The following is a 26,304-nucleotide window of genomic DNA, read 5'->3' as shown; positions in this document are numbered from 1 at the left end:
CTGAAATCATAAGTTTTCTTGAGTATATAACTATTTGTATGGGGGCTGAAGGCGCATCCACCTCAAAGTCCAAAAGAGGAGGGCTTCTGGGCTTACTATATATTAATCACGTTCCATAAACAGTATTTATACATGTGTATTATATGTAACCTAATTGTTTCTTTTTAAAAATGTTTCGAACCAAAAATACAAATGATCACGAGTAAAATATTTGGCTGTGTGAAGTCTCCCGAAAATTGATCCTGTCTGTGCCACTGCAAGATAAAATATTTCTAAATTCGTTATAAAGTTATTGATCAGAGATTTAGACCATCTTGATTTAGTTCCGAGAAACACTGATATATAGCCTATGTCGATGACAAAAAATGGGAAGGCATGGTATTTGCGGTAAAAGTTAATTTGATTTAAACGGCGGGGGAAGGGGTACCTAACTATTGTTATTGTACGTCTATTTATTTATTTTTTCACTGAGGGGCCCCAATATTATACTTAAAGGGGGGCTCCAGGGAACTGCGCTACGCCACTGATCACTGGCATACATTCATTAGATTCAGCCAATGAATTATCCCTGCATACAGAACACACCTTCATGTCTTAAGATAGGCTCTATTGTGCTTGAGATAGAGCGATGGGCTCTGTTGAACACAGGTGCAAGCATTCAGAAATATAGCGAATGTGTAACTTATTATCATTTCATAAAGGATCAACCTCAGCCTCCACAAACCGCTGTTCATGTTATATCGGCGTCAGGTGTGGACGCGGGTGGGCAACTGCCTACTCAAAACGAATTCTTATTTTCGGAAGATGTGATCTGGTTTCGATTTCATGCGTAATATCCTTCCGAATGTTGTCGATTCAAAAAATGTTCACAACAGGCATCTTCGCTGTTCTTTGATGCAGGATTAGTTTAATAAAAGGCTACGAAAATCCTTGCAAATATCCTGAAGCTTAAAACCTGTGAAATGGAATTAATTTAAACTTTTTTCAACTTCCTTAATTTTATTATTGGGAAGCAGATAGTATTTTCAGTGCATTTACAACAAAATAATTAATATTTACATGAATAGAAGCAATGCAAAATCAACTTACTACACACTCCAGACCACTTTTGATGATACAGATATCTATATCATACAAGAAAAATGTACAGTATTGAATTCTAGTGCATACTGTACATTACACTCCGGCCGAAGCAATGAAACTCCCCTTCGTTCACCAAACTTGGAAGCTGTTAACTATTGTTGCAGATACGAGTATGGAAGGAATGTGAATTATTCATCAAAGTCACAGATTTCTGTCTAAAGGGGAGGCCGTACGGATTTAGCCTTAGGCAGAAATGCATGGCGAAACTTGGTTGGGGGAGGCAAAATCGAACTTTGGGATTAACTTTGGAAAGGGGGAGGGGCAGAATCGACAAGTTGTTTACCCCATAGAAATAGCACAGATAAACTTATAAACCTAGAGACATAAACCTATATACTGTCTGTGGAAATAGCGTCAACTACTATTTGGTATTTAAAATTACTCTTTCATTCTTTGTTCATCAGAAAATGCCCTGAACTTGTAAATTTTACTAGGCCTGAAAATTTCAGGGAAGGAAAATGACCCTTTCCCTCGCCAAGTTCCCCATACATTAAATTTTAACCTTAAACCACATGTCAGTGAACGAAATAATATATTCTGCAAAAATCTACTCAGAAACGCAAAATTTAACTCAGTGATAAAACTCCTTTGAAAATCAGTATCTATTGATACGTTTTTTTTTTGTTTGTTAAACCGTGGACGGTGCATAGAGTCTCGTCGCCATTGTTACCTAGTTTGTTTTTAATTTAATTATATTTTATTTATTTTATTTTTGCCGGAGACCCATTTTGGATATCGCCGTCATTTTCAACTTTCCTCTGAGACCGACACAGCTTTACAGTCATAAGTACGGAATTACGTACAGAAAATTAATACGTATTAAACAAAATAACAGTGAGTAAGGAATGATTGTCTCATCAGATTTCAATTGTGCATTGCGGAGATGGAAATGCTGGACGTTGGCTACTTCCTGTAGGAAGTGAGGGATCGGCAGAAAAGTCCCGGTCCCGCTAATGAACCATTCCAACGCCTGATGCTGGAAATAATAATGGAAAAGAATAACATAGATGTTGACAAGAATAATACATCTCTTACATGTCTTCCTTGTCACGTACTGTCTGTTTCAATGGAACAGATTTGCAAATGACTTGGAAACGACCTCTAAAGTGAATTCAAAGCCATATCTCTAGAAAGCTTCGGGTACAGAGCTTCCAGGAAACATGATCAGTTGTGTCCTGCGTCTTTGTAGGAATCTTTGAGCCTGTTATCTGAAGGAGGGAAAATGATTCCAAAAGGTGGAACGGGTAGTATAGCCACAACGTACCATATGTTTTCAATTTTGGCCCTCAGAGCCTTTGCTTCCTCATTTTCGCGATTCAGTGTTCCAGACTCAAAGCATGGTGTTTTATAATAATAGAAATAACACTAAAATAAGGTCACTTAAAAATAATAATAACCCTTATTTTCACACTAAACAGCGAAAAATAACATAGATTGTGCTGCAAAATAACATATTTTGAAACTTATCTATTGAGATAAATTGTTAGAAATTATTTTTATAATTTATTTTTTCAAAGCTTTGGTTTTCTCTCTAATATTCCATGAATTACACAGACTACTACCATATCATAAACTTTAAATAAGATAGTTAAGAGAAGCAACAAGTATTAATTCCATGAATTTCGCTACTTGATTTTTTAAATTATTTCAGTTGTGTATTTATGGTTTCATCTTAGGATATGATAACTATCGTTTTCAGCAGCACCGATTATTGTACGTTTGATGCTTGCCGAAGAATCAAAAACTATAATTTTTAAAGTGGGAAATAATGGACATTACGTTTATTCATTCTCTGTATATTTTGAGAATCTAGTAAATGTCTGGCTCGATATTGATTGATTGTTTTAAAATTAGTGGGTGCGTGGGCACATGTGGCCATTTTGCACGCCTAGCTCGATATATCATCGGAAATAGGACGTGACAGTTGTGGTAGAAGGCAGCCTCAACTCTCTTGAGAATAAAAGAGTGAAGAACGAATGGTGAGAAGAATTCTGTATACCTTTTGTACTAATCTAAAGGAAACTAGCTACGCACCTGAAGAATCCCTGTCAGGATTTCCTTCACTTTCACTTGTAGGTACAAATATACATGCTGCAATGTTGGAGACTTAGGGTGCACAGATATTTTTTTATTATTATTATTTTGCAACAGAGTTAAAATTTATTTTTAGTACATTGATTGCTTGTGTGACTGATTCGAATATTGTTTCATACATCTTATATATAGTATAGTGCCGTACTCAGATTTCTAAAAATGGAATAGAATTTGGTGTCTCCTGTACAGATTCACGCGTTCTGCTTCTGGTAATCTGTAGAAAAAATTACATGTGTTTTATTTCAAGCGAAAAATTCACTTCCTGAAATAAAAGTGTAACCCGACAAGAAGTTAGAAATGGACTCTGCATAATGAAACCAGATATACAACTTTATTTGCATGTACAAGATTTGGATTGCTAAACTATACTTATTATGTCTAATTTTCTTATATCTGATCAACTACTAAGAGTATTTTTACATTAACGTAAAGAGGGTACAATATTAATACATGACTGTAAGGGAAGAGAAAGTGTGTGTAAAGTAAAATTTATGTAGTGCGTACAGCGTACAGCTCGCACAAGGAAAATGCAAATAAATAAAAAAAAAAAAGTAAAAGTAAAAGTGCTCCCCTGTGCATAGCAACACGCCATGAAGGCACAAATATTATTTATTTTTCTAATTTTATGGAGTAATTTATATACAAGGCTCTACTATGTAGTGTACTTAGTACAATTATTACATTTTACAGGAATCGATAATACAATAACAGGATAAAGTAACGTAATTTGGTGGCATAGGTTATTTGGTGATAATTGTTCCAACGTATGCCCCCGCATAACCTATACATTATGCTCTGTCCAGGGAATCTCAGGAGCGAAGGAAAGCAACTCTGCACAAGTCATGACGTGAAAGGGCTCAACCAGTGAAAACATGCCAGGGAACGGGATTTCGTGGAGGGGAGAGAAGCAACTGCAGTTACCAGCCTCTGCAGCAGCGCGTTCTGCTTCGCTCCTCGCACTAGCTTTTTACCCTTATGCGCGGCCTTGCTCCAGAAGATTCCCTGGATACATTGTAGATGAGATGACTCGCGATGCCCATCATGAAGATGCATTTGTGAAGACAGTCCCAACGTTTTCACTTCAACTCACTCATTGCCAGGCCCAGATTTATGTGGAGGCTAACGTGAGCCCTCCCCCCTCCCCTACTCCCCCGTGTTTGATTAGAAGTAAACGTGGAAGGAGGGTAAATTTTCAGAGCTTCCTATTTTTACATTTTGAGATTGTTGCCTAATATGTAGTTCTTCGGAAGCTAAAGGTACAGGCAGAATTTTTTTCGGAGGTTGGAGGTGTCAAGAATTCTTTATCTCAAACTTTATGGCCTGCTTATTTCCATATCTCGAGGGTTTCTGTGAACTATTACTTATATCGAAATTTTTGTTTAATCAGATAAATTTCACAGTAAGATATTTGCTATTTATGCATATGGTAAACCATCAAAAATAGTAATTTAATGGCGTCAATACTTTCATATAACTTTTATCAGAAAAAAATGTTTCACCTACAGACCAGGGTAATATTACATAGATTTATTTTACAATCATCGATTTTTAATGTAAAATGTAGTACAAAAGTTACAATGTAGGCTGTTTTATTACTGTGAATTGACTTGAAATTAAACGATAATTATTACTTCAATTTATAAAATTAATAACAACAATGGCGGAATGGAGAAAAAGTCATTCCCTCGTTCGAAATTAATTTAAACATGCAGAGGTTGGAAAATAAAATGTGGGAACGACAAAACTCCATGACTCAACCCCCTCCCTCGTCTTCTTCAATTCGAGCACTGCCTACAGTCAATTATTACTTCTAAGGTAAATTATGTCAAATCATTAGCCATATTTTTACATGAGAGTTCAAATATCATCCATTTTTCTTCGTTGTGTGGCCTCTTTGAAAGCAATTTTTCCATAGTGGAGGGGAGACAGCTGAGTGGAGAAGGTAATTTAGAACTGCATAATTTGTATGCATGTCCACATTATTATAATAATTAAATCAAGAAAACATTCGTGATCAGGTCATGAGGCACGAATTGGAGAGGAAATAAGAGTTTACAGAATTCTTGTTGGGAAAACCTGATGGTAAGAGACCTGTAGGAAGACCAAGACGAAGATGGAGGCATAACGTTGAGAAGAACCTAAAGGAAATATGTATGGAATGGAAAAGATTGTACTGATCTTGCCCAGGATAGGGACAGATGGAAAGCTTTGGTTGTTGGAGCCATAAACCTTCGAATTTAAGAAGATTAGAGTCTTAGAGAGTTGGTTAAATTTTAGTTAGTGCTCCAAATTTGATGTTCAGTCGCCTTACCAAAATTCCCGATATAACCTAAGATTTAACATTGATATTCCCCTCTTTCCATCGAAAAAATACTCAATCTCTCGCACTGGAATTCGCCTGACAATTTAAGACTTAATAGGTCGCCACCACCACCACAACCAAATAATACATATTACCCGTTATAATTTCCTTGGCAGTCTGCACATTTCTATTTATAAAGCAGCGATGCTCGAATGATGGCGTAGTTCAACTTCTGTCCAACACTCGGCGCCGCCATTAGATGTGCGACGCGTGTCACAACACAGGGCCTCGCGCTCCCAAAGTACAATTCTATCGAATTGTTTATTCATTCATTCATTTATTGTGAAAGCGTGATCCCATTGAAATAGAACGAGGGAAAAAAAACGAGGTAAAAAAACAACAACATACATATGTTAGCAACCCTACTACTACATAAAACGATTGATTGATTACTTCGCTTTTCTGCCACCTTTGGCTAATCGCGAAGATGAGGATGGTGAAATTATGAAACGACACTCATAAAGAACACACATATCCTGGCGGCCTGGATTTTAACCTGGGACCCCTGGCGTTGTAGCGCGCTCTACTAACCACTCCGCCATGTAGAAGTGATTTCAAACGGGTACAGCAAGATATGGCAACAGCCAAAAATCAACATTATTGCTATAAAAACATGCGAAATTAAAATTTTATCCGCAACACAGTTGAATTTCTTGATTCGGAAAACGGTGTTCATTTTTGGCAAGTATTTGTCACTCTCATGCTACCACTACCAGTTAGTTCAAGTTCGCCGGTAAGGAGCAACAAGCGACACTTCTGTTGTTTGTGACCCTGCCGTTTTCTACTGGTTGCCCGTCATAAACCACTGCTCGAGAGGATGCAGGTACCGTAATATGGTCTCCAAATTTGAGGACATGCCGTCCCTCGTGTCCTTGGAAACTTCACCACATTGGGTATGTTGTTCTTCCCTTTGTAACAAACATGTCCTCATAAAGATCTGGAGATACTTCTATTTTTACTTCCTGAAAGAAAACACCTCCCAGAGGTGTTCAATGTTCCAAAAAGTTTCAAGTCATAAGCAGTGGCGGATCCAGATCCAGAAGTTACAGTTGGGAGGGGCGAATTTCAGTCGGGTATCTCACCTCACCCAGAATCAATTCTAACCTACACTTGCTCTGTATTATATAAGCGAGATATCATACTATAAATAGGAGCCAAGTTCTAGAGACTAGACTTTTTGTTTTGCAAAAATAGGATTCCAAGGCTGGAATAGATGTTTTTTATTGTCGTTATCATAATTCCTGCTACAGTAAACTGAACGACCAGATATGTTAAACTTGGTAATCATTTGAATCTTCAAAAATATTAGGCATAATAATATATCTAAAAGCCCCTATCGCCCTCCCCGTGAATCCATGCCTGGCCATAAGTCATTATCGTTTGAAATAGTATTGCGTGCAGCTTCCATCCAGGTATTACAGTTTATACTTATATGTACTAAAAAACCCGTTCCCTAATAGCTGTAACAAGATAATGCTAACAGTTCCAATAACACTCGTGAATGATGAAAAAGTTTCCCTCGTTTGAAATTAATCAAACGTGTTTAAAAATTAACATGTATTTTTATACAAAATTAATATTGAAAGTTTTTCTTGTGTCTCCAACCGGTTGCCGACGTCACCTGTGTGCACCATGGTAGCGTGATTAGCACAGCACGTTACGACCATGTTACGACGCTAGGGGTCCCGAGTTCGAATCCCGGCCTGGACATGGGTTTTCTTTGTGGGTGTCCCTTCATCATATCATCACTCATCCCCATTATTATTCCCCTTTTTACTAACTTCCTCTTCTAACAGTTGTGCACTATTAAGAATTTTGACTTTGCACTCATCTGAATAGGAGATGACATTGTTCAAACCGACATTTTCCCTTCAAAACAGCACTTTACTTTTTCCTGGAATGTGCGTTGCCTACGTAACAGTAGCAGTAGTAGCGGATCCAGAAATGATAGTTGCAATGGTCTAATGTTAATGGGTTACCTTACCTACGTCTTATGACAAATACATTTAAAATTATTTCCGACAATGATAATAAATTCATGAGGAATCTGCATCAACAGCATATTTCTATTTTTACACACACACACACATATACATACATACATGTATGTACGTAAGTGTGTGTGTGTGTTTATATATATATATATATGTGTGTGTGTGTGTGTGTATGAGTTTGTTCCTTCTACCTCCCTATCTCTTTCTGTTTCGTCATCTTTCTCTCACTTTCTCCCCCCATTTTCATTATGCTCTTGCTCTTTAACTTTCTGTCACGGTATCTTTCTCTCAGTCTCTCCTTTTCTCATTATTGCCTTATGCAATACACATACATGATACTCTGGCTACAAGAGTCCACGTAAACTCAAAGGTGTAAACTCCATTCTTGTCCCTTTTTCTTCTTACTAAAACGGGTCAATGTTGTATGCTACGCCCTCCCTTGCCCGGGAAAACAAATGCAACCACTACCTAGATAGAGGCGGCAAAATCTCCCTCGGACAAGCGAAATAGCGTTACGGTCCAGGTTAAGTTCGTGTGTAGGAACCGGTGACCGACAGTGCATAGTGATAAGCCATATCGAATAAACACAAAGACATATGTACTTTCAAATTACCACCTCTTTACCTGTAGCCGGGAAGCGGCTAGCTGCATACCTGAAAATCACGGGTAGCGACATGCATACGAAAATGATATAGCCCAAAATTAACATGAAAATAAAAAGTATATTCTATTCATAACCAACAAAAATGGAATCATTACAGGTCCCCACACTTGCACTCTCACATTCTCTCTCAGATTCAATCCTCATGGGGTCATCGACACAAGAAATTATACATGACATGTACAGGTTTTATCACGACAAGCCCTAATTATTGCATTCTCAATTAATTTTATCTTACTTTTTGTCTAATCAGGTCATTTGTGATTTTGCTCCAGTGCTACTTAAATCCTAGCCAGCCCTTACTTAAGTTCACCTTTTGTTTTTAAAAAGAAACTAGTCGGCGCGGTGACAATACATTACTTGACCAGTATAAACAAAGGCGTCTCAACGGCAATTACATTCACGTGGGCGGACGTTTTCCTTTTACAAGACCTCACGTGGTTCAAACATAACTAATAACCTCCGTTGAGTGACGCAAACCTATACTCGCTAGCAGGCGGGACTTAAACACTTCGCCGCGACGAGCAATTCACATTACCAGGCAAATACTTTTACTAAATAGTCACACATGCGGCCTGACATAGCTAGCATTGACACATAAAAAATTGAACAAACCTCCAGTAGATTAAACAATTAAGTGGGCGGCGCTTTACTCTAATAGTACGCACTTTAAACAAATACAAAGGAGCACAAACAACAATGAATTTAAGGTCATAAAAAAAATATCACAAGGAATAAGAAAAATTGACCTGAGACGAATAAATTACAAATGACAAGCGCGACGGGAGTTTGGTATGAAGTTCGAGTTGAGTGGGCGTTTTCTAAATGTCGACGAATTTCAAGGGCGTTCTCTAAATCAATCGGGCCGTCACGTGTTAAGGTTCACACAGATGAATACTTTACCATCTCTCAGCTTCCGGGGTGCATCCTGGCGTCTTTATGGGCGATTGAAAACACATAGTATCCACGCGAAAGGTTTCTTTGGTCGCGACGATGAAGATGCGAAAAGGATTCAAACACCTAGTTCCCCGGCTCCTCTTCCTCTCGGGATCGGTGGATCTACGTGGTATGGCGCGGTTCGGACGTCGCATCCGAGCGGTCGTTGTAGGCGTCGTCGGCGTCGTCGGGGCGTCAACGTGGCGGATGGTAGGCGTCGTCGGCGTCGTCGGGGCGTCAACATCTCTCTCTACGTCTCTCTGTCGCGGCTGGTAGGCGTCGTCGGGGCGTCAACGTGGCGGATGGTGGCGTCGTCGGCGTATCAATAGGGCGGCGTTCGACGTTCTCTCTCTCTCCATGGCGGCGGATAGGCATCATCGGCGTAGTTTCTTCTGACGTCGGGCGAATCGACGTAACGCCCTCATCTCCTTTCTTCCTCTAGCCCGCCATAGTTTCCGGTGTTCCTTGTTTCTCAAAATTATAAATGGCGTAAGGTAATCACGGAAACACGGTTTCGCTTCAACTTCCCCCAGCGGTTGAGGTAGGCGCACTCGTGTAGACTTACTGCCTATCACACACACTGGTGTTCGCACAACACAACAAGGTCCACTGTACACGAAAGGTAGCGCGAAGGTGCTCTCGTTCCAAGAATCGCGGCAAAACTGTATATGGAGAGGTAGCGCGGAGCTGCTCTCCCTACAAGGATCGCGGTAAGACTGTGTGTCGAAAAACCATGTCCTTCGTTTTATTTAGATTTTGAAAAGAGACGCTAGGCGTTCGTTGAAGCGACGCTTCCGAAGAGGTCATTTCACTTTGCTCTATTGTCTCCAAACTAGGACGGACCGTGTCCGAAGTTTACCCAGACGGATTAAGCTTCCGCCTGGCTGTCGCCCATAGCTCAATTGCAATCGCTGTCCACAAACTGATCAATTAGAACCGATTTGATCTGGCGTCCGTAATTGTCGCTTGATCGTGACGAAACTCCACACATCTGTCCTTGCACACATGCCGCTGCGCTGGTATAAGTTTCACATGAATCTGACCGTTGGAAACCGAGATATTTAAATGTTTGTCATTACGGTCGAATTTCCTAAGCTTTAGGCGCATAGCGTGACCCTTCAGGTGCTCACCCTTAACACAAGCGAACGTCTCGTTCCTCCCGTCGGCTTGGCAAAAATCAAATATGTAATCTTACAAATGAAAACACTCAACACTTTGAATCGACACGTCTTTTTACCGCTACATACATGAATAATAATGATAATAATAATAATGACGGTAAATCTGACTGTCACAACCTCGCCCTTCTCCTTCTTCCAAGGATTTCGTAAGCGTGAAAAATTCGCTCTACACAGGGACAATTTTTTTTGTTTACAAATCCTTGAACACTCTGTATATAAAATAGACCAACAAATACATGAACACCCTGTATATAAATTGGCAAACAAATACATTAACACCCTGTATATAAAAATTGACAAGCAAATACATGTACACTCTGTATATAGAAATTTACTCTCTGAACGGCACGGACACTGTGACCTTCCAGATACATAACATATATAATAACACCCTGAATATAAACATAACATGAAGAGTATGTACACAAAACAAGAACAAGAAGTGAGCATTTACGCGTCAGCTTGCACTCTTACGTCGCTCTTACTCTCGTACAGTGCTGTCCACTCTCTGCGCTTCTCATCGGAACAGTTCCACCTCTGGCAGTTCTCTATATGCTGGGGTGCTATGGTCTTCCCAGACGTGCAGTCCACTAACTCCAGAATATTGGCGGCGAGCTTGCTCTTGCAGAAGTACGGACCATCGTACATGAAAAAGAGCTTCTTGATTTTCCCTTCAATTTGAGAGCTAAGTCCGTGATTTTTTACGAATGCGAGGTCTCCAGTTCGAATCTCGGCGCCGTCTCTTGCCTGTCTTTCATTGGCCTTCCTCCTGGTTTCTCTCGTCCGTTCGACGGCCATCAGGATCTTTTGCTTGACAGTTGGGTCGCGGTTGTCCTCCCTCAATCCAAAGTGACGAATTACGTCTCTCCGAGGTGTGCTGCCGAATTGTAGCTCTGCTGGTGTGAACCCAAGGGTGTCGGATTCTGTGTTGTTTAGGAGGAGTACAATCGAGGTGACGTGCTTGCTCCATTCCTGATGCTGTTTATGGCAAAATAATCTCAAGAGGCGGTTCATTTCACAGTGCATGCGTTCGACCTTGTTTGCCTGCGGCCTGTAGCTCGGGGTCCATATGGGCTTCACTGCGTATGCTTCCAAAGTGTCCCTCCAGAGGCTACTTGTGAACTGAGCTCCGCGGTCCGTGAGTATGTAGCGCGGAGTTCCGAGGTGTACAAAGTAATTTTCAGTGAGCTTACGGAGCAACACTCTCGTCGCGGTTGACCTGACTGGATACGCAACTAGGAAACGACTGCATCCATCCATGACTGTGAATAGGTACTTCGTGCCGTCCTTGCTCTTCGGGAGTGGTCCCACGCAGTCTGCGAACAACACTTCCCGCGGTTTCTCTGCCACAAACGATGTTGGGTTTTTTGCTGCTCTGACGCGGTTAGGCTTAGTTTGCATACAGATGACGCAATCGCGCACCCATTTCTTAGCGTCTTTCCGCATCCCTTTCCAATAATAGGTACTCTCGAGGTATCTCCACATTTTCCTCCCCCCGAAGTGACCTGATTTGTCATGCGCTTCCTCCAAGATTTTCTTTCTCGCTTCAGCTGGCACATATACCCTCAGGCGCTCCGGGTTGTGGACATCTGTCTTGCACAGGATCCCGTTCGCGACGACAAAATGCTCTTTCACGCGTCGCTGGCGACGTGGATCTGCGGGTCGCTGGTCTTCCAGGATACTGAAGTACTGCGCGAGCTCGGCATCTTCGTGTTGCATTTCTATAAACCGCCCGCGGCTGAAGGTGGTCAGGTACAGGGAATCGAACTGCATCAAATTTACGTGCACTTTTGTTAATCCTTTCCCCCCAACGTATCTTGACAGGGCATCAGGCACAACATTCTCTCGCCCTTTCACATACTCCACCTCGAACGAGTAGCGCTGAAGGCGATTGCTCCACCTCGTTAGTCTCCCACTCCAGTTTTTCGCGCGGTGCAGCCATTGGAGATTCCGGTGGTCAGTTCTCACAACAAAGTGTCCTCCGGCCAGATAAACATGAAAGGTTTCGATGGCCCACACCACGGCCAGGCACTCGAGTTCTCCGACGGTGTAATTTCTCTCTGCCCCCCGCAGGGAACGACTGGCGTACTGAATCACACGTTTCTCCCCCTCCTTTTCTTGATAGAGTACTGCGCCCACGGCCGTGATTGAAGCGTCGCACTGGACATAAAAGACGTCAGAAAAATCAGCGTGGTAGAGGCGAAGCTGTTCACAGACGGCGTCCTTCAGTTTATCTAGGGCTCCTTGATGTTGATCCGTCCAATTCCATGCCTTTCCTTGTTTCAGCAGTTCAAATAGGGGTGACGCAAGTTCGCTGAAGTTCTGTATGAAGCGCCGGTGCCACGTAAATATCCCTAGAAGGCGCTGGACTCCTTTCCTTGATGTCGGGGGCTCAAGCTTCCTTATGGTTTCAAACTTCACTGGGTCCTGCCTCACGCCTTGCGCGTCTATAATGTGGCCCAAAAATTGCACTTCCGGTTGAAAGAAAGCCGATTTCTCGAGTTTAATTGTCATTCCCGCATCTCGTAATTTAGTGAGGATCAGGTTTAGATGTTCGAAATGTTCCTCTACGTTTCTCGAGAAGCACAAGATGTCATCTACATACCACAGACAGAAATCTTTCACTTCGTCTCCGAGCACTTCCGCCATGGCGTTCGTGAAGGCTTGCACGCCGTTAGAGATTCCGAACGGAGCGACGGTAAACTCATATAAGTTATCCTCGAATCCGAAGGCTGTATAAGGCATGCTCTGTTCGCACAAGGGAACCTGCCAGAATCCAGATAACATATCGATTTTTGAGAACACGTGTTTTCCATGGAACAGTTGTAGGGTGTCCTGTAGTTTTAATGTTCTGACGCGTTCCAGCTTACACCTCGTATTTAGCGCGCGAAAATCTCCGCAAATTCTGAGGCTATTGTCAAATTTCTTCACCACGAGTAGAGGATTCAAATGTACTGAGCGTGATTTCCTTATTACGCCCCACTCCAGCATCTGCTGCAGCTGCCGACGCACTTCCGGTCGATGTGTAAACGCTATCGGGTAAGGCTTACTGACAACTGGACTTTCTCCCTCGACACGGATTTCATGCGTATACTTCCGGCACTTTCCTGGCCTTTCATCAAGAACGACGGCATTATCCCTCAAAAGATTGGCGAAAACTTGCTTTTGACTCGCCGAGAGATTCTCACATGAAGCAACTGCGGCGTGCAATCTTTCCTGTACTCCTTTGTCGCGGTCGACCTCTTAACATAAAGCGACGACGGGCTGGAACTCGCCCTCTTCTCCTGCGCCTGACCTCCAGAATTCGACGTTAAACTCTTCGTCGCGATTATTCAAGGTTACAAAGTGCCGACCGATGTTGAGCACAGACGCATACCGGCTCAGGAAATCCATTCCTAGCAGCAGGTCCACGGACAATGACTGGACCACCAGAACCTCAACCTCAACGTGATGTTCATCCAGCGTTGCCTGCAGAATGGTGTGACCGAGGGGCCTCTCCCTCGCTTTGCCCGAGAAATCGATGAGTCTAAAGTCTCGTACGTGCCGAAGTTGTGGCCTGCGCACTCCCTTTGTCACGCGCCGCCAAGTTGCCTCCGAGCATAAGCTTGCCTCACTTCCCGTGTCTAGGAGCCCCATCACAATTTCATCGCCCACTCACAGTTGTACACGTGGCGATTTCGAAGGCCAGCGGTCCTCGTGACTTTCCTCGGCTTCTTCGTCGGCGTGGATCTCCTCGTCCAGCCAAGCGGCACGAATCCTGATCGGCGTGGTCTTTGTTTCATCCGGGTGGTTCGGCTCAAGCGAAGGTGGATCAGGTGTAGTCTGCCCCGCATCCGAGCCCTGACGCGAGACTTTTATTAGTTTCCCGGATGCTGGTATCCCGACGGTCCTGGCCTGGGCGAACCGCGTCTGGAATTCGGCCTGGTCTCTTCTCTCGCTGGGCTCCGTTGCGTCCTCGCTCCACGGCGTCCTGCATCTCCCCGATCTGACTCCGGGCTGACCGACCTGCTATCCGCGTGGCGCTGATAAAAGCCATCCCGGACTTGGCCGTTCTGAAAGAAGCTGTCGTTCCTCCTTGGCGACGCACGAGTCGGACCTCCACGCCGTCTCCTGCCTCTGAACGGGCGTCTTCGTCGCGGTGAAGGTGGATCTTGCAGCTGGCGGTTCCATTCAGCCCCTGGAGCGTGGTGCTGCCCTCTCCATCCCTGCTGGACTAGATGAACGCGCGCGTGTTTATTCCGGTTCGACGAATCATCTTCCGGTCGGCGCCGCTTGCTAAACTTCTCACCCCTGGTTTTCTGCCTCTCCTCCTCGCACTGAAACAGGTTTTCCAGTGTGAGGGACATCGCGTCGGCGTCAAACACGCATGCTCCATTGAGATGACGACGAATCTCGTGTGGGAAATGGTACACCAGAGCGGCTATTATCTCCGCCGTGGTCATTTGGGGTTGCAGAGACTTGAACTCATTGTAACGTTTCCAAAAGTACTGGGCATACGTGAGTCCTCCGCCCCTGTCGTATCGTTCGTTTCGCACCTGCATCAGCATCCTCTCGACCTGCAGGGGACGTTGAAAATAAGTGAGAAACGCTTCTTTGAACTCCTCATATGAATTGAAGTTCCCCTCGTTCCTGTCCATCCAGTTCTTGGCCCGGTCCTGCATTAAACCTTTCAGAATCAGAAGCCTATCCTCGTCTGTCAGACCTAACTCACGGGCAGTAGAGGTAAATTCCTCGAGGTACGTGGAAGGAAGAATTCTGTCAGCACCCGAAAATTTTTTGAAGTGCTTCCGGTATTCGGGCGGAAACAGAGCTCTCCTGGCGGACGATGGGTCAAAGTGTAAATTTTCCTCCCCCTGCTCGCGGCTTGGACTCAACCGTGGTGACGCAGCGTCTTCTCTTCGAAGGGGGCGGGGCGTTTCTGGAGCTCGCTGATCGCTTCCCCCGTTCGAACAAGTGGCGACGTCGGCTGCCGGTGGTGACGTCAATCTGGGCTCCCGCGACGATTGTGAAGTGCCGCTGCTAGTCACGCTCAGTTGACGCACTTTCATCTCGAGGTCCTCAATTCGTTCGGAGTTTCCTTCAGCTCGACCTGAAATTTCTCTCACTTGTCGCCCCAGGGTGTCTATGCCACAGTCACATGTCGCTTCCAGCTGCACGCATTGTCGGGCCATCTGCTGCATACCTTCCTCTTGGTCGCGCACGCTCTGAGACAGTGTTGCCATCTGGTTTTCTTGCCGGTTGACCCGCGCGTTGGTGTCGGCGATCTTGGCTTCGACCCGGGATTCGCATTCCTGTACCCGCGCGACGAGTTCCCGCGTAATCACCTCACCGGAAGTACGGATGGTCTCCTGGAGGCGGTCTTCCGTCACTCGCATCTGGGTGCTGATGGCCTCTATCTTTCTTTGGGTGGCTTCCATCCCGCTTCGCGTGGCCTCCATCCCGCTTCGCGTGGCCTCCATCTTGGCTTCCATCTTGGCTTCCATCCGCAGTAGCATCTCGATGATCTGTTGGGAGTTGGTACCACTGAGGCTAGCTGCTTCGTTGGCCCGTTCTGCTTCTCCCAGAGATACCTGTTGCGCGCTGGTCTCATTGGCTTGCCCCCCGCTGTTCGGTAGACTGGTTTCTTCAACGTCGCACCGGGAACAAACCTGTCTAGCTGTGCAGACATTTTCACTTTCTGGGAACTCCTCGCTGCAGACATCGCAAATCACCCTTACGTCACTCATGTTTAAGTTCTCGATGCGGCGGTTGCGCAATTTCATGAAATCAAATATTCAACCCTCGGTCGATTCTCAATGCTCGCTGACAAGCGTAAACGTAAGCGCTCACAATATATACCAATGTATGTATTTAAACAATTCACAAACGAAAAAAGATAAGGGCGGTCGATTCCCCTTTTGCCAGAACTCAACTTAACGCCTAATGCCATATGCCAACAAAAATTTTAAAATGCCTAACGCCTTAAGTAGCTGCCCTACTACCTTAACAAAATAAACGCCTAATATCTCAATTACCACCTCACGTCAAAATAAAACAATAAAATCTCACAATGAAACACAGTTACATGACACCAAAATACGCCTGACGTAGCCCTTACAAAAACGACATATGCACCTGCACTGAGGGTGCTTTCGATTTAAAATATACCGGTCCCTGTGTTCGCGGCGCCAAAAATGTATGCTACGCCCTCCCTTGCCCGGGAAAACAAATGCAACCACTACCTAGATAGAGGCGGCAAAATCTCCCTCGGACAAGCGAAATAGCGTTACGGTCCAGGTTAAGTTCGTGTGTAGGAACCGGTGACCGACAGTGCATAGTGATAAGCCATATCGAATAAACACAAAGACATATGTACTTTCAAATTACCACCTCTTTACCTGTAGCCGGGAAGCGGCTAGCTGCATACCTGAAAATCACGGGTAGCGACATGCATACGAAAATGATATAGCCCAAAATTAACATGAAAATAAAAAGTATATTCTATTCATAACCAACAAAAATGGAATCATTACAGGTCCCCACACTTGCACTCTCACATTCTCTCTCAGATTCAATCCTCATGGGGTCATCGACACAAGAAATTATACATGACATGTACAGGTTTTATCACGACAAGCCCTAATTATTGCATTCTCAATTAATTTTATCTTACTTTTTGTCTAATCAGGTCATTTGTGATTTTGCTCCAGTGCTACTTAAATCCTAGCCAGCCCTTACTTAAGTTCACCTTTTGTTTTTAAAAAGAAACTAGTCGGCGCGGTGACAATACATTACTTGACCAGTATAAACAAAGGCGTCTCAACGGCAATTACATTCACGTGGGCGGACGTTTTCCTTTTACAAGACCTCACGTGGTTCAAACATAACTAATAACCTCCGTTGAGTGACGCAAACCTATACTCGCTAGCAGGCGGGACTTAAACACTTCGCCGCGACGAGCAATTCACATTACCAGGCAAATACTTTTACTAAATAGTCACACATGCGGCCTGACATAGCTAGCATTGACACATAAAAAATTGAACAAACCTCCAGTAGATTAAACAATTAAGTGGGCGGCGCTTTACTCTAATAGTACGCACTTTAAACAAATACAAAGGAGCACAAACAACAATGAATTTAAGGTCATAAAAAAAATATCACAAGGAATAAGAAAAATTGACCTGAGACGAATAAATTACAAATGACAAGCGCGACGGGAGTTTGGTATGAAGTTCGAGTTGAGTGGGCGTTTTCTAAATGTCGACGAATTTCAAGGGCGTTCTCTAAATCAATCGGGCCGTCACGTGTTAAGGTTCACACAGATGAATACTTTACCATCTCTCAGCTTCCGGGGTGCATCCTGGCGTCTTTATGGGCGATTGAAAACACATAGTATCCACGCGAAAGGTTTCTTTGGTCGCGACGATGAAGATGCGAAAAGGATTCAAACACCTAGTTCCCCGGCTCCTCTTCCTCTCGGGATCGGTGGATCTACGTGGTATGGCGCGGTTCGGACGTCGCATCCGAGCGGTCGTTGTAGGCGTCGTCGGCGTCGTCGGGGCGTCAACGTGGCGGATGGTAGGCGTCGTCGGCGTCGTCGGGGCGTCAACATCTCTCTCTACGTCTCTCTGTCGCGGCTGGTAGGCGTCGTCGGGGCGTCAACGTGGCGGATGGTGGCGTCGTCGGCGTATCAATAGGGCGGCGTTCGACGTTCTCTCTCTCTCCATGGCGGCGGATAGGCATCATCGGCGTAGTTTCTTCTGACGTCGGGCGAATCGACGTAACGCCCTCATCTCCTTTCTTCCTCTAGCCCGCCATAGTTTCCGGTGTTCCTTGTTTCTCAAAATTATAAATGGCGTAAGGTAATCACGGAAACACGGTTTCGCTTCAACTTCCCCCAGCGGTTGAGGTAGGCGCACTCGTGTAGACTTACTGCCTATCACACACACTGGTGTTCGCACAACACAACAAGGTCCACTGTACACGAAAGGTAGCGCGAAGGTGCTCTCGTTCCAAGAATCGCGGCAAAACTGTATATGGAGAGGTAGCGCGGAGCTGCTCTCCCTACAAGGATCGCGGTAAGACTGTGTGTCGAAAAACCATGTCCTTCGTTTTATTTAGATTTTGAAAAGAGACGCTAGGCGTTCGTTGAAGCGACGCTTCCGAAGAGGTCATTTCACTTTGCTCTATTGTCTCCAAACTAGGACGGACCGTGTCCGAAGTTTACCCAGACGGATTAAGCTTCCGCCTGGCTGTCGCCCATAGCTCAATTGCAATCGCTGTCCACAAACTGATCAATTAGAACCGATTTGATCTGGCGTCCGTAATTGTCGCTTGATCGTGACGAAACTCCACACATCTGTCCTTGCACACATGCCGCTGCGCTGGTATAAGTTTCATATGAATCTGACCGTTGGAAACCGAGATATTTAAATGTTTGTCATTACGGTCGAATTTCCTAAGCTTTAGGCGCATAGCGTGACCCTTCAGGTGCTCACCCTTAACACAAGCGAACGTCTCGTTCCTCCCGTCGGCTTGGCAAAAATCAAATATGTAATCTTACAAATGAAAACACTCAACACTTTGAATCGACACGTCTTTTTACCGCTACATACATGAATAATAATGATAATAATAATAATGACGGTAAATCTGACTGTCACAATGTCACATGACAAATGGTGTGTGATTGAAACATTGTGTTCCAGAACTAACTTTACAGCTTTTTCATTGTTATTTTATGTTATTTTGTGAAGGGGCTCGTCCTTTATTTTTCTACCTCTTACCATTCTCAATCAAATAGAATGTAATATTTCAAAATTTTGTACTAGCTATGTTTCATATTACAAAACAAGCAAATATTTTAAATGGGAAATGGACAGGACAAGGGGCAATTGTAACAGTGTTACAACTGTCACAATTAAATGTTACCTTTGCCCCACCTGACGCCATATTGATTGATTTGCTTTATTTTGCTTCGCCTTTTGCGCCACTTTGGCTAATTTGCGAAGATGGGGATGAGTGATGATATGATGAAATTCATGAATGGCGCAGTGGCAGCGTCGTCGCCTTGTAATCAAGGGGTCCAGGGTTCGATACCCGGTGGAGGCACAAGTGGTTCGGATCCCACTTTAAACAGTAGGTCCAGTCCTGATTAGCCTTGCTGTGCATAAAGTAGACTTAAAATAATAAATGAATGAATCAATCAATTTACAAACATCCTGCTCAGGCCGGGATTCGAACCCGGCACCCCTGGCTTTCGTAGCGCGATATGCTAACCACTCAGTCACGGGGGCCGGCTTGACGCCATATTGTTTGCGGGCTTGCAGCTACTAACCACGACCACGACACCAGAAATGCATATCTATATTAACAAATACATAAAATAAGGCGTATTGCAATGGTATAGACAAACCTTGATCAGACAACATCGAGAAAGTACTATTAAACAATAAAGGAGTGCGTTACGTTTTTACTTACATGTTTAAATTGGGAGAACTACATAATTTGTTTTCATGTCCAGATATTATTAGAATAATTAAATCAAGAAGACTTAGGTGGGCAGGCCATGTGGCACGAATGGGAGAGGAGAGAGGAGTTTACAGGATTCTTGTTGGGAAACCTGATGGTAAGAGACCTGTTGGAAGGCCAAGACGAAAATGGAGGGACAACGTTGAGATGGACCTAAGGGAAATCGGTAGGGATGGAAAAGAGCATATAGAACTTGCTCAAGATAGGGACAGATGGAAGGCCTGTGTTGCTGCAGCCATGAACCTTCGGGTTTAAGAAGGCTAGGGAGTTAGTTAGTTAGTTAGTTTAAATTGGGAGAAAATGCGAGTAATAGCTGCAGTAATCATGACATAGGCAACGCCGCCACATGAGACACTTACGACTGAGTTCTTCTTTCTGCAGATGCCTCACGACAGGAGCACAGTAACGAATGCTGCATTTGCTCTGTGTTACAATTGGCCCCGTTCTCCACTACACCCTGGACTGCATTTGCTGACTAACGAGGCTCTGGCACCTAGACTTGTAGCCAGGATAATCCTCCGTGGGACTCATGTTGGGTTGTCTGTTTGTGTTTGTGATTGTCCTTTCACCCATTTCACGTAATCCTTATCCGCATTTTATATTTGCAGATACTGATAAATAATTTGCAGTTGGAATGTAGCAAACATTATGTCATTCTTCCAAACACACTACTTTGTGTGCGTTATCAATATTATTCTTAGTAAAGTGTTTGAAATGAAGACTAATTGCTTATCTTTTGTTGTTGTAAGAAAAATTCTCCCCCACGAAATTCTTGGAAATATCTTAGGACAAAATTATTGGTGAGGGGAAATCCCTCATAGGATTTCGCACAATGCTTTGCATGATCACAGAACAAATGCATTCCACTTCTGTGCAAAACTTTCAACCATAGAAAATGGATCAACGTGTACCTCTCATTTACATTTCCATGCTTCACAAGAATTTATTGGTATCCCCTCCACCACAAAATTAAAATTTATCAAACATCACGCAGTCACCCTCAAGAAGTTCCTCAACATCCCCTATAACGTTTCACCAGGGCTAAATTTATGGGTAACCTTTATACAAAATTTACTCTTACACCCCCGAAATATGAACTTACACTCCTCCAGATGGAAAATTCATTATCCACTCCTGCCATGCAATAACGAAAAAGAGATTGTAAAAGACCCTGACTGTAGGGTCTAAAAGGAGCTATTTGTTAATTTTTATTTATGTACTGCAAAATAGCTTACTCTAGTGGGATATATTACACGTACTATCAATTTGAAAATGGTTACGTGACAGAGCAGATAAGATTTTATGTCGAACAATAAAAAGAAAAACTTCTTCCGAGGCTTCAATTAGCTTCAATCCTTTGCATCGCTTCAAGAACTACTAATGAAGTACGGTGACCCAAAGCGTATTATCTCTGTAGCACTGTTTCAACTGCATAAGGAAAATCTGGATATATTTGGCACTAAAGAAGTAATGGAAGATTGCACTGAAAATTGTGATTGAAGAATATCCACATTCGGAAAAGTCGAGTAGAAGTTGAAAGTATATGTTCTGCTGAAATATGCCACTGTTGTTATTTAACCCATCCGCTTACCTACTCGTCGAATCGACGGGTTCCTGATTTTCATCACGTAGTTCCTTTTTCATTCAATAGATGGCAGAGGTTGTATGATCTTTCAAATCTATGACGTGTATGTTTGTGCTGCTAAGTTTTTCATACCATTTCAAGCGTGTTTTGTTCAGTAATTTCTCATGTAAACAAACCTTCATTTGTTACGTCTTGCAAACATGTTGCATAAGAATGTTGTAGAAGATTCTGCGATTGAAAAGTTGCTTTTCGATAGCGATGAAGAGGAAAATGTGGATTTTGAAAGTGGAGGTGAACACGGGGGTTCATTTTGTGTTAGTGAAACTGAAGAATGTAGTGAAAGTGAGGAAAACGTGGCTGTGGCAGGAAAAATATAAAAATTTCAGGAATGGAAATGGAATGCAAAGGTGTGTGTGTGATCAAATTTATTAGGTGAGTTTCTAATTATCTTTCAAGTAAACTGCATATGTGCAAACTTATTACTGTACTTCCACTTCAATATATAAAATTGCTTGAATAGTTTTCACAATATTTGACATCTTGTCTTGCTGTGCAACCTTCACGGGAGATAGCCAAATTTAAATGGTATTTCATGGCAAAAAAATTGTCATTTAAATGGTATGCGGATGGGTTAATCAAGATTACATAGCAATGTTGTTTTCATTTATACCTGTAAACATGTGTGTGTCGCTGGAAGTGGCAGTGTTATAGGTATGGGTGTCCCAGAAGTCTTTCCCTGATTACAAACTTTATTCATATCCGCTGTATGCAAGGTAGAGATGTGAAAGTGGTGCCAAAATGTTGGAAAACTAACCAAGTTTTTTTTGTTGCAGGTTTGAGTAACGTGGCTGTAGTGTAGCAGTGTCAGTGCCCAGAAAACCGGAAATGTTCACAAATCAGCATGTCCTCTGGTATCACGAGACCCGGTCACCAATAACAGTGCAGAGGAACTTTCAAATGTACATAATTCTTTCGTATAGAATATCTGCCATCAATAAGTTGGTATTTAAAAAATGGAATTTATCTTCATTCCCAAATCCTGTCAAGTCCAAAGAAACATTGTATGGAAAGATGCCACCCGATGTCAAGAGCATTAATTCCGGATTCCTTGGCACTGACACTGCTACACTACAGCCACATTACTGAAACCTGCAACAAATAAACTTGGTTAGTTTTCCAATATTTTGGCACCACGTTCACATCTCTACATTGCATATATAGCGGATATGAATAAAGTTTGTAATCAGGGAAAGACTTCTGGGACACCCGATACTTATACGATGCGTAACAAACATTTGAAAAAATACGCGCGCCAGTTTTTGTTTATTTCAAGTCCACTTTATGCACAGTAAGGTTAATTAGGACTGGACCTAGAGTTTATAGTGGGATCCGAACCACTATGTGCCTGCATCGAGAATCGAACCCGGGACCCAGTGATTACAAGGCGAGGGCGTTACCGTTATCTAGCTAATAAAGTTCGATGTACCCTGATACATAGGGCCGTATCAAGGTTTGTGGAGGCCCCTGGGCAAAATGTTTTGTGGGGGTCCCCCATTTGTTTATTATTTTTTACTAGGAGCTTTATTAGCTCAACATGTTAACCACCAATTTTCAGCAGTTGAAATGGTAGCCTGATTTTAGAATCAGTTGTCATTCACAATCGAACATATCGCAGGTAGGTTTGCAGGGAGAATAGCGCAGTAAAATAAAGTTACAGGACGAAAATTGTAACGCTATAGCAGCAGTAAAATTCTGGGTCTAAATGTCTACAGTATATTATGAAGAGTGAACACTACAATATATAGTAAATACTAAGGGGGTTCAGACGGAAACAGAGAACTGAGCAGTAGACTGTACTTACGTACATAATTTATTGTAAATTATATTATTTACAATTAAGAGTAAATATGTCACTACATATGCACGGTCCATCTACTGGACAACTACCGACAGGTTCATTGTGGAAATTGTAGTAACTACACTTTCTTCAAGAAAATTCCCAAAGTCTTAACACTTATAGTAGACACAGTTTTCTTGCCTTTTTCGCCGAAAATTCATCTACTATATCATGGTAGTCCAATTTACGAAGAAGTTCATGTTCAATGCTTAATAAACAAAGATTGGATAAGCGATCCTGTCCCATGGCAGCACGAAGCCTGTTTTTCACTAATTTCATTTTTGAGAAAGCGCTAGTTTCTCCACAATTTATTCCCTAGAAAAACTCACTGTTCTAATACGATGTTATTAACGAAAGAAAGTTATGTACTTCGTAGGATTATTTATTATCTTAATCGTATCTGAGAATTGGTTGTTTGAATAAGTGTGCCTTATTTCCACACCACAGCCAAATCAATCCATGGTATAAAGTATAGTGAGCTTCAGATATCTACAAACAGATCGACTGAGAGCTGTGCTACAATTGGATCCAGAAGAGTGTAGACATACGACAATATTGAAGTTTTTATTTTATTTGTAAAATACAACTTCTTATGTAATTTTTCACAAGCATAGCCATCTGGATAAAATAATTTTTTTTGGTGGAGGCCCTTCACAGCTTCCTCTTGGTGGGGGTCCCGGGGCAATTGACCCAGTTTCCCATAGGTTAATCCAGCCCTGCTGATACATGTTTTTATGTTTTCAGTGTACCTACCCGCACGCGGAAAGAAATTGGTATTCATACTTCGCTTAACTATGCCCTCCTAATATCGCTAGAAATCGGCACCTATGTTTTCCGGTGCTGCTTTTCTTGCTTGATTACTTGTTTTATTTTTTTTCCTCTAAGTTCTACCTGTAACTTTTTTACAAACATATTTTTGATTCGGTTACATTTTCCATTTTACCATCCAATTCTTGTCTCGTGCCGACCCTCCGCGATTTAGTGGTTAGCACATCGCGCTACGAGGCAAGGGGCCCCGGGTTCGAATCCCAGCCCGGGCATGATTGTTCTTTGTAAATGTTCATCAGTTTCATCATATCAACACTCACCCGTCCTCGTTGTCGCGATTAGCCTAAACAGGAAGAAAAGCAACGTAAAATAACAATTGCACAACCAGTCTTGTCTCGTGTATTCTTCCCTCTCCGCTCTTTTTACAATGTATTGTGCTTCCTACATCCCCGTTTCAAGATAATATGATGGTTCGCAGCTCGACTAAAGAGACACTCTGTGGAGATCGCTGGGAAGCCAGCCAGGTTCATTCTGGAACTTCTAATACGTCTATTGTCTCTCAGGGGTCATTGAAGGTCATGTACCTAGTTCTTTGCTCAATAATATGCCCCACGTTATTACAAATGCATTGCACAAATATGATGAAAATAAATCAAATCACACATCATGAATGCAGGGAAAGTTACTTGGAGGAGAGCAGAGGGGGAAGGGGGTTATTGGCCATTGAAATGAGTCTGACTGATGACAAATATTAGCAAAAAGAAGAGTCTCTGGGTATGACGTGGCGTTAGTCAACATCAAGTAGCAAAAGAGTAGTTTGCAGAGCCGCTGGAAAGGATGGTAGAACGAAGTTACATTAAACTGTAAATCCAGTCCCAATTAGCCTATCTGTGCATAAAATAATAATAAAAAAAACAACTCAAAACTCAATGAGATACGTTCTTTCCTAATAATTAGTCCCAGATTTAGTTAAAATCAAATGGTACATGCCGGGTTCGATACCCGGTAGAGGCACAAGTGTTTCGGATCCCACTTTAAACTGTAGGTCCAGTCCCGATTAGCCTTACTGTGCATAAAGTGGACTCCCAACTCAACTCACATGGTGCATGCATTTTAGGAGCGGAATGGAAGAAAGTTCATTGTTTACTTAATTTTTATTAAAGCTGGCTTCCGTGGCGGAGTGGTCGACCCATGAGTGTTTTTGAGTGTCCCTTCATCAATTTCATCATATTACTCACCCTCGTCTTCGCGATTAGCCAAAAGTGGCAGATAAGCGAAGTAAAATAAACAAAATCAATCAATATTACAGAACGGAAATCATGTCACCCTAAACTTTGGCTTCCTAGGAGAGACGGACCACTTTCTTACGCATGACAAAGAGAGAAAGAGAGAGAGAGAGCGAGAGCGAGAGAGAGAGAGAGCGAGAGCGAGCAGGAGCTCATTACGCCGTCGATCCTAGTTTCGCCATCTTGAATCACGTGTTCTCTCGTTGCGGCTTGTACACGCCCACATTTTGTTACGCATCATATGATTGGCCTGGCTTCTTCTTCTTCTTTTGAGATCCTAGCGGAAAAAGAACGTGGCAGCAGACACTGCCATAACATAATAAACCATAATAAACAGTAAACCCTCTTTGCAGTAAACTGTGATTCACGTTTTACTGAGACGCGTAAATTATGTAGTTTATGCAATTTGCCTAGATTACTAGATTTTTACCAATTGTACTAAGCGACAACCACATACCATTGAGTACTAATTGACTACAAGGTTATTTTCAGTATTGTCTTTATTTATATATATATATATATCGCATACGGACAAAGGAAATAATAATGGGTGTAGATGTTATAAGTTTTGGTTATGCAGCGTTAGTTGCAACCGGTGGAGTAATTGGCTATGTTAAAGCAGGTAAGATTTTATTGCGCAAATAATAATATAGTATCAAGTGATGTCTGGTGGTTGTAGGCAATGCACACTTACTTCTATTTGTAAGTGCAAGGAGCAAATTCTAAGTTGCTGCAGGTTGCATATTGTTTTACATTATGCTGTTGCAGATAACTTCCCTACATCTGGTTATTCTATCGAACTGTACATTACTTTCTCTGTGACAATGCTTTTATCTTAAAGGATACAATATACATGATGCAATCTCCTAATACTCCCCTTCAGA

General features: G+C 42.7%; 2 protein-coding genes across 2 annotated transcripts in view; one reads left to right on the top strand and one right to left on the bottom strand.

The window, feature by feature from the left end:
• The window catches only part of NiPp1 (nuclear inhibitor of protein phosphatase 1), a 419,486-nt gene that overhangs the window by 324,513 nt on the left and 68,669 nt on the right, over positions 1–26,304 (bottom strand). The gene's annotated exons all lie outside the window — the stretch shown is intronic.
• Positions 25,781–26,304, top strand: part of LOC145979992 (transmembrane protein 14C) — a 10,862-nt gene continuing 10,338 nt past the window's right edge. Inside the window, exon 1 of the mRNA XM_083112937.1 lies at positions 25,781–26,042. Coding sequence (XP_082969063.1) covers positions 25,967–26,042 — 76 coding nt within the window. The 5' untranslated portion in view covers positions 25,781–25,966. The remainder of the gene's footprint in view (positions 26,043–26,304) is intronic.

This window comes from Lepisma saccharinum, chromosome 27, assembly GCF_977018435.1.
Source record: "Lepisma saccharinum chromosome 27, izLepSacc3.1, whole genome shotgun sequence".
Taxonomy (NCBI): Eukaryota; Metazoa; Arthropoda; class Insecta; order Zygentoma; family Lepismatidae; genus Lepisma; species Lepisma saccharinum.
Note: the sequence above shows the minus strand (reverse complement) of the source record. Positions and strands in the feature narration are given on the sequence as shown.